This window comes from Heptranchias perlo, chromosome 33, assembly GCF_035084215.1.
Source record: "Heptranchias perlo isolate sHepPer1 chromosome 33, sHepPer1.hap1, whole genome shotgun sequence".
In the NCBI taxonomy this organism is placed as follows: Eukaryota; Metazoa; Chordata; class Chondrichthyes; order Hexanchiformes; family Hexanchidae; genus Heptranchias; species Heptranchias perlo.
In genome coordinates, this window is record NC_090357.1 from 5,684,126 (window position 1) to 5,693,748 (window position 9,623).

A 9,623-nucleotide genomic window follows, 5' to 3' on the forward strand; every position below is an offset into this window, starting at 1 on the left:
AAATTGGTCAGGGTTGTAAATGAATCACCTTTTCGTGGTGTTTCGCTTTTCCTTCCTTACTTTCTATCCATGTGTTTTAGGTAAAAGCTCCAGCTATTACAGAAAGGTGCATCTCCCTGCTTGGCAGCACAGATGGTGGGATTCTCACAGTAAGTACCGTCCATTCCTGCTCTAATTACTGCAATGTTTTATTCACTGATTGAAAGTAGGCGCCCTAACAGAAATTCATAACGCAAGGTCAATCTGTGTTTTAAGAGAGCGGTCTAACATGTCGTTAATGAATCATCTGCTTCACACTAATTGCTACTTTGAGAGTCAATAATTTTTGTTATTTTCAGAGAGCAACAGGGCTTCTGAGTCATGTGCTCCCTCAGTCTGATGAAGCGGTGGAAAAGGCAGTGGGAGCAGGGATGGTGAAGAAGATGCTCAGATTTATAAAGGTAAGATACTGATATACATATAAACTTTAGTAGATGGTACAAATCAGCTTTTTAAATATATACGCCATATAAAAGGAATTGGACCGGATTTTGCTGTGATAACAACAGTGAGGCTAACGGCGCTCACCATCATTTATGCACAATTTGGACAGCAACTTCCAGCGAGCGCACATTTGCAGTTAAAGGCGAAAATCTGGAAGTTGCTGTCCGAGATGCGCTGCCGCTCCATGAGCTGAGCAAAAACAGCATCTCGCCGTCTAGCTCCCCGTTCAAATGTATTGAACGGCGTGAAGTTCCTGTACTGCGTCATAGATACGGACTAAACTCGCCACAAAAAGTTAGGGCTTGTCCATTCCAGTCTAAGTACCCTTTTAACGGCGTGGTAAGTCTTGATGACTGCCAAACAACCTCTCTGGCACTGAAAATTAACTTCTACAAGTGTGGAGTCTCAATCCTTCAGCTTTAAATTATTGTTGGAGATTTAAAAAGAATTAAAATTTTTAAAAATTTTTACCTTTACTTTCTGTCTCTTTTTTTCCTCTCTCTTAATCCACTCTTTCTTCCCCTCTTTATTTTGCTTTTTGTACCTGATTTGACATTGAATTCACTATTTTAACTTACACTTCCTGGTTCAGACTGCGTTGCTCCTTAACGATCCTTCAATCTGATTGGTTAAGGAGATACACAATTGCTTGTCCTGTTTACACAGATCCCAGATGCCCTGTAGGGGGCGCCGTGCTGTTTGGCTGATAGTAACTTGCCGTGCAAAACCCCATAGAAAGTCTATGGGCAAGTGCAAGCTTAACGAATGGCTGGTACCGTTTGTTCGCTGCTCTCGGCAAAATCTGGCCCAATAGCTCCTGGTCCGTATCATTGCATCAATGACTTAATTTTTCTTTAGCTGGGCATGTGCTTTCTTGGCAATGGGAGACTAGTTTAAATTTTTAAAACAGTGAATAACACTTCAAAATAGAAGCAAATGAATCAGGTATCAGATTCGATCTTTCTGCTAAGTTAACTGATTGGTGCCGGGGCAGCAGTTAAAGTGATAATTTTGGTCTCTGTGCGCCCGGATTGTCCATTGACCCCAGCTGGGACATATTTGGTGTGGACATCGGGTGAGAGCAGCGTTGGGTTTGGTGGTGGTGCCTCTGCAGTTCAATAGCCTGCTCACACCAACCAGGCTCACACTTGAATAATAATCACTTGGGCAAGGTAGCAAAAAAAACTGCTGGTGCCTCTGGAAACATTACCTCAGCAAGAGTGGGCATCTTTAATGGGGCGGGTTGGAATTGGGCTGGAGAAAAAGGAAAGATTTTTGTTTGTCTGCTTGTTTGACTCCCACTGTGTGCACATCCATGGTTTGATTTGCTTGTGTTTCAGGCGGGTGGGCAGACAACTACACGATATGCTGTGAAGACCTTGGCGATCTGCAGCGGTAGAAGTGAGCAGGCTCGAAAAGAGATTGTCAAATGTGATAAAAGTATGTAATAATTAGCTTCTGGTTGGAGCAATCTTTTAAAATGACTTTGTCACTGAGCTTGAGCAGAGCATCTGGGGCTAAGTGGGTGGGTGCCAAAGTATTAAAATGTAGCATAATCTATTTATAATATATAATAATTACACAAAGCATTTTTGGTGTTTTTCCACCATCATCAGTAAACATATTATTATAATGGTGGGTCTGTACACTGCCATTATTAATACATTGCCTAATCATGAGGAAAAACTGCTAACACTGGTAATCGGAAATAAAAACAAAGTGAAGGTGGAGAGCAAACTAATTAGCAATTAGGAAAAAGAAAGATACCTCAATAAACAGCTTCATTTATTTGTTGTCTGGTAATGGCCAATGCTAGCAAAAGCTGCATATATTACCAATTCCTACTGCCCCCGAGAACTAGGGACGGGTAATAAATGTAGCTTTGCTAGCATCACCCACATCCAGAACATCGCTTTGCTGATGGTCCTCCCACAATTTTGACTCAGTGATGAAGAAGGAATGGCGACGTATGTCCAAGGTACAAAATGGAATAGATAGAAACATGGAAAATAGGAGCAAGAGTAGGCCATTCGGCCCTTCGGGCCTGCTCCGCCATTCAAAATGACCATGGCTGATCGTCTAACTCAGTACTCTGTTCCTGCTTTTTCTCCATATCCTTTGATCCCTTTGGCATTAAGAAATATATCTATCTCCTTCTTGAATACATCTAATGACTTGGCCTCCGCCAGATGCTAGCTCAATTAATAATTTTAAATCTGAGATTGACAGATTTTTGCTAGCCAAGGGTATTAAGGGATATGGAGCCAAGGCGGGTGGATGGAGTTAGGATATAGATCAGCTACGATCTCATTGAATGGCGGAACAGGCTTGAGGGGCTGAATGGCCTCCTTCTGATCCTAGGTGTGACTGATAGGTTAGCAATTTGGTTGTGACTCCATCTTTCTCTCTTGTGGTGCTGATTGACCTGCTGTGCATTTTAAATGTTTTATGTTTTTACTAATACTGCATATACAGTGACCCACGTTTAAGATAGCTCCCCAAAATTCCATTGATTTAAAAAGTCTGAACAAAATTCACGACCCTTGTATAAGGCGTGGGACACTATTGTGAAGCTTCTAAACACCAAAATTCTCACCTTCATGTTTGACTGTTTTCCATTTTCTCTCTGTAGTTTTGCACTTTAAGCAGTGCAGTTCCGAAAACTGTTGCTCTGCAGGTCCAGAGCTGTGATGTTTAAACGGCAGCTCTGCCTCCTAACTCCTGTCCTGGCTCCCTGAGCTCATTTTAAATCGCCTCTCCTGCTGCGCTCATTTTAAACCAGCGGCAGGACCCAGTAAAGGGAATTAGGGGTTACGGGGAGCGGGCAGGAAATTGGGCATGAATTTAGATTTGAGGTAGGATCAGATCAGCCATGATCTTATTGAATAGCGGAGCAGGCTCGAAGGGCCGATTGGCCTATTCCTGCTCCTATTTCTTATGTTCTTTCTTATGACTGGTGCTGATGGCGGAAACTCCTTTTATTTTTCCTTACCAATTTTTTGGGACTTTTTAGAAACCGCACTTTTCCTAAATGTTTCTCTCTCTCCCTCTCTCTTTTCGTTGTCCCATTCCCAGAGTTCAGTGGTCTAATGAACCTGCTATCCTCGGACAATGAGCTGGTGGTGGGAAACACTGCCCTTTGCCTTTCGCACTGCTTCGAGATCCCTGGAGCCGCTGCATCTCTGCTCAAGTCCGACATCGTCAGAATGTTATTAAAGCACGCCGGCGGTGACGCCAAGGAAAATGGCCTCCAACAGAACGCAGCGATCGCTCTGGGCAAACTCTGCTTGGCAGAACCCAGGTAAGGTCTAACATCAACTCTCAGCAGTAAGAGATTAACACGTACCTCGTGTCTGACTTATCAGTTTTACCGTTCCAGTTGCTTTTCTGTGAATTGGACATGCTGGACTAGGGTGAAATTCTCGGAAACACAGTTGAGTCCATCAACAATCAATAATCAATAGGTCTAACCAGTTGGTCTGATCTAAAACTAACCACAATGGAACTATACCTGCAAATACCATTCCCGCCACTTACTCTGTCCACGCTTATCATGGGCAGCCGCCTATATCGGGCAAACGGAGCTAATCATTTGCCATTACCATAGGAGTCAATTAAGAGGTGCCGCTTAAAACATATTAAGCACACCGTCTATTTCAGGCAGTTTAATAATTATTTATCCCCTACTAACCCATTTAAAAAGCTCTGCTGATTTCAAGCAAAGTCGGGTCTTCAAGCAGTTTCAGTCAGCTGTTCGTTAAAGTGTGATTACCTCGGTGCTAAAATTCTGGATGCAACTGCTAACAAATAGGAAAGGCTGTTACGAAGTGAGAGTTCCTGTTCTTAAAAAAAAAAAATGTTTGTTACTTACCTCTTTGGTTTTACCGTCCACCGCGTATAGCGGGCATGTCGCGTCATCACTGACGTGCCCGCTAAAAACGGCGGGGACTGTACGTCTGCTCATCACTAATGTTCTCATCAAAAGGTAGAGATTGAGGCTGTACAGATCATCTTCCCCTTGTGTGATCTGTGTGAGAGTCTGGAGAAACAATCTCAGTCGGTCTGTCAGACAAACTCTGGTATAGTTTCCTTCAGTTGCTAATGCGAGTGGAAAAAGTTGGTGCGCGTATTAAACAGGGCTCCCCATCTTATAATCGCTCCGACATTTTGGCTGCTTTTAATGACCAGAGGATAATATACCGTCTGCCAGTGGGCCAGTTTGAATGACTTGCGTCACAACTGAATGGTTTTGCCACTTGTCGCCTACCTCTACCGAGCTCAGTTGATCCCAGAGAGTCAAAGAATGGTCAGCGGAGCAGGGCCACTGGTTAAGATACTGACTACCTGCATCTTAATTTTTCATCTGAGAAGTGGGTTGAAGCTAAAACTGGGAATACGATGGTGGAACTCAGCTTCAAAAAAAAAATGGGGTTTCCAGTTAGCCATCTACTTCTTGTTTCTTTTCTGACGGCCAAAATACGCACAACTTCTATCCTACATCTTTCTGAGACTCGCCAGTCTCTGCTGTGTCAGTCGTGATTGGTGACCCAATTGATGACTAGAAGTTGGGTCACTTCCCCACCTTGTGCACCTCCTGGTATCAGTTGGCTCAAAGGAGAAATGCACAGGCCAACGAGCTGGTTGCCCACCTGCCCTATCAATTGCAGTTAGTGTGTTAAGATTTCAGGTTGATTGAGGCTGCAGTATAACTGAAATTGATGGGATGTGACTTCAAAAAATTCCCAGGTGCAGGAACCGTTTAAACTTAATTTTTAATATTACCAGAGATCTGACAGTGCTGTCCGTTCTTTAACATTAACGCTTAACCAGCCTTTTGACACCAGTGAGTGGAGCTCTGCAGGTGCACCGTTACGTACTTTACATAGAATTTACAGCACAAAAAACAGGCCGTTTGGCCAACTGATCTATGCCGGTGTTTATGCTCCACATGAGCCTCCTCCCGCCCTACTCCATACGTGTGCAGAGCTCTATATCTCCTGGCCAGAGAGAACTGAAGCCAGCAGCATTACTTGGGTTTGCATTGCTCGAATCAGACACCATCTCAAACTGGTACTTTTATCATAAAATCATACAGCACAGAAGGAGGGCATTCGGCCCATCTTTGAAAGACCTTTCCAATTAGCTGCACTCCCTTGCTCTTTCCCCATAGCCTAGCAATTTTCTCCCCCTCAAGTATACATTCAATTCCCTTTTGAAAGTTACCATTGAATCTGCTTCTACTGCTATTTCAGGCAGTGCATTCCAGATCATAACCACTCGCTGCGTAAATTTTTTTCTCCTCATCATCCCTCTGGTTCTTTTGCTAATTACCATAAATCTGTGTCCTCTGATTACCGACCCTTCTACCTATCTGCTCTATCAAAACCCCTCATAATTTTGACCACCTCTATTAAATCTCCCGTTAACCTTCTGTGCTCTCAGGAGAACAATCTCAGCTTCTGCAGTCTCTCCACATAACTGAAGTCCCTCATCCTTTCTAGTAAATCTCTGCATCCTCTCCAAGGGTAATATAACCACAGTCATAAAGAGTGAGAAAACCCAGAGATCTCTTGATTTTTAAAAAGATTTTGGCAAAAAGCAGCTACCCCTGACCATGATTAATGAGTTTCCCTCCTGCCGGTCAGTGTCTAACGTTTTTCTTACTGTTCTCAGGCACAAGACTGAACTCCGAGAACTACATGGGTTGGAAATTCTGATCTCCTGCATGAAGTACATAAAGTGAGGATGTAACATTACCAGCTGTGGCTCAGGCATTGTGTACACAAAGATGATGCCTCTTGGGAATTTTCTAAAGAGACTGGTTACTTTTACAGACATTTTTGCATCTGGGATTAACTTGAAGTAGAAGGGATGCAACATAGGGCTTGCTGGCGTTTAATACACCCTTGACTCCATTTCATCGATACTGCTACGGGCAGTGCTCATTCAAGCTTTACTCGCTTATTCTTCCTAAGCTGCAAAATTAGGACCCTACCCACTTCTCCGCCCTGCATCTCTCTGTGCTGAAATCAGGGTTCATTGCTATGACTCTTTATCTAGCTCATTCTTTCCCAGAGCCTCCAAACTGTGGAATGATTTCCCTCCCTCTGTATTCTCGCCGCCCAATAATCCACAACATTTTAAGTTCCAAGTTTGCCTGACATTACTTCTCGATTTACCTAGTCTTCCCTCCTACTTTTTCCAACCTTCGTGATGTCCTGGACTATGGGCCTCGGCCCCCAAACTAGGTTTCTCAATTTTTTTTAAAATCGTAATTTGTTATTATCATCTTTATAATTTTAAAGATAATACATCAACATAATAAATTTTAGCAACAGAAAAAGACCGTTACGCCTTACAAGCCTGTCCCATTTTTGATATGTTGCCACCCCTCCTGCCGCTATTCTTATCCTATCCCTCAATCTCTTCTCTCTCCCCAATTTCATTTAAGTGTATGTTGAGTCCATTATACCGTCCGTTTCAGTGGCCTTTCCTGGTAATTTATTCCACAAGTCTATTGCTATTTGGCCCTGCAGTTTTACTGTCTGAATGCGGAGTGCTATTTTACTAAAGATCCATTTAAAATAAGATTTACACCTCCATTAAAATAGAGGATAAAAAGATTACGACAAACGCATTGTCTGCTAAGACCTGCACAGCATAATTTTAAGGTGCTTCCAAGTACTGAAGTCCAGATTTCTACAAATTAATGGACGTCCCGCTAGACAATTTTCTGCTGCTGTTAAATCCTGTTTTTTCAGGAATTAATGCTGGACAATAGATACTGTTTGAGTTGTGAGCTTCCATCTGTATTGTAACTCGTTTGAGAGACTAGTGTTTGCAGTGCTCAGATTTTACCATAGCTCTTGGAAAATGGGACCAGTTGAAGACTTGCGTGGACTGTTAATGTCAATCTCTGCCAATTCTCATCTCATCTCAACACATTGAAGCAATTCTTCCATCTCTGTTGAAACCAAAAATAACATTTTTGTACATTTTGACCCTTTGTGTATAATTAGTTGGTTCAATAAATATTACAAAACTAAGTAAATTTCAGCTATTCAAGGCACTTTCTATTTGAACAGCAGAATTAAAACCTACTATTGTAGATGTTCAAAGATAGTGTTTGTACAAAAGAAAAAGTCCCAAAGTACTTCACAGCCATGATTATTTTTGAAGAGCCGTCACTGTTATGTAGGCAAACGCGGTAGCCAATTTGCCTACAGCAAGATCCCACAAAACCAAAAAAGATGAATGACCAGTTAGTTTTTTTTGGTGGTGTTGGTTGAGGGAGCATTGTTGGTTAGGACAACAGGAGAAATCTCTCCTCTTTTCAGCTAGTGCCATTGGACATTTTGCGTCTACCTGAAAGGCTGCACCTCAGACAATCGATACTCCCTCAGTACTGCACTGATGGGTTGGCCCATATAATGTGCTCGAGCCCCAGTGTGGGGCTTGAACTGGCAATCTGCTAAGTACATTTGTACATTATAATAATACATTATAATAAAACAGAAAATGTTAGAAATACACTGCAGATCTGTCCCAATGAAGGGGGGATAAAAACCTTGTATTTATGTAGAGCTCAATCACAACTTTCAGAAACATCTCAGCACTTCACACAAATTAGTTTGCAGTGAAGTGACTGTTATGTAGGCAAAAGCGGAAGGAATTTTGCACACAGCAAGATCCCACAAACAATAATGAGATGAGTGACAAGCTCATCTGTTTTGTAATGATGTGGGTTGAGGGAGAAATGTTGACCAGGACTTTTCAGGTGGAAACTTGTCATCAGAACCAGGGGTGATCACCAATTGATGTGCTAGCTTTTTGTCTCTCAGTTGCTGACTGACTTGTGTATTTCCATATTTTTTGTTACTAGTTCAGATCTCCAGCCTTCACAGATTTTTTTTTCTTGTTAGCTATATGCGTAAGGAAAGCATTTTGTGGCATAAATATGGAGTTTGTCAGTGATAACATTGTTGTTGTCCTGTGTAAGTGTTGAATACATCATACTCTTAATTCGTTATAGTTCTGCTTAAGAATCGCAAACTAATTAGCCAGCCACGAACAAGGAAGGTTGTACATCTGTTGGGAGGCAGGGGATTGCCATATCTTATTAAAAGGAGCACTGCTGCGGTTAAGAAAAACCAGGATAGGGGTGAAGGATGTGCTACAGTGGGCCTTAATACCTGTGGGTTAGGGAGGGCTAAGAATCAGAAAGGGTTTCCACTCCTGATAACATCTGGTGACTGCTGCTAAAAGATGCGCATACAAGGATGTCAGGTGAGGTCAGGATCTGACTCAGCTGTTGTGTCCACTCTTGCTCCTCTTATTTTCAAATTATCCACTCTTGTCTGGTCAATAGGAGGGAGGTGCACAGCAGTGGCCCATCAAATTATCTTCCCCTACGGCAAAATGAATCGCTGAGATTGAGAACTCAACAGAGTGGGTGACAAGCCTGAATCCCTCCACTCTGTTACTCTGTTCCATTGTGAAGGCCCATCTTCAACAAAGGTATTCCCCTCACATCCATCAATTTTCTCTCCTGAAGATGGTGGCTCAAGCTCGGATATATTTCCACGAGTTACATTCCAGTACCTCTCTGTAGTGACAAGATCTAAATGAGGCTAGGTCAATTGAAGATTTCAAAACTGATACTGATAGATTTTTGTTAGGCAAGGGTATTAAGGGTTACGGAACTAAGGCGGATGGATGGAGTTAAGATACAGATCAGCCAAGATCTAATTGAATGGCAGAACAGTCTCGAGGGGCTGAATGGTCTACTCCTGCTCCTATGTTCCAATGTGCTAACCTTGATAGTGCATGTTGACCAGCTATTTAACACCAGTGGCAGTACAGCCAAGCCCGGTGCTGTCCTCAGATAAGCTCTTCACGTGCACGATCTCCACAACTCACCGACTTTGGTTCGGGAATGGGAACCACGGCAAGTTTATTTTTCCTTCCCACGCCCTGGAGCCCCGAGGTCAATTGTCACCCAGCTCCGATCAACTAGCTCGGCACAGACCTGGAATCTTGCTGCTTTGGACAGTTCACTTAACCAACTGAGCTTGTTGGGATGGTGGTTTCTTGACCAAAGTCTTATCAGAAGATGAAGCGAAGATCAGAAATGTCAACTT

At 42.7% G+C, this 9,623-nt stretch overlaps 1 protein-coding gene across 1 annotated transcript in view; it reads left to right on the plus strand.

The window, feature by feature from the left end:
• Positions 1 to 7,534, plus strand: part of ttc12 (tetratricopeptide repeat domain 12) — a 29,251-nt gene extending 21,717 nt beyond the window's left edge. The window contains exons 17-21 of the mRNA XM_067970900.1: positions 81 to 149; positions 339 to 440; positions 1,824 to 1,923; positions 3,559 to 3,784; positions 6,157 to 7,534. Coding sequence (XP_067827001.1) covers positions 81 to 149; positions 339 to 440; positions 1,824 to 1,923; positions 3,559 to 3,784; positions 6,157 to 6,226 — 567 coding nt within the window. The 3' untranslated portion in view covers positions 6,227 to 7,534. The remainder of the gene's footprint in view (positions 1 to 80; positions 150 to 338; positions 441 to 1,823; positions 1,924 to 3,558; positions 3,785 to 6,156) is intronic.
• The last annotated feature ends 2,089 nt before the right edge of the window (positions 7,535 to 9,623 follow it).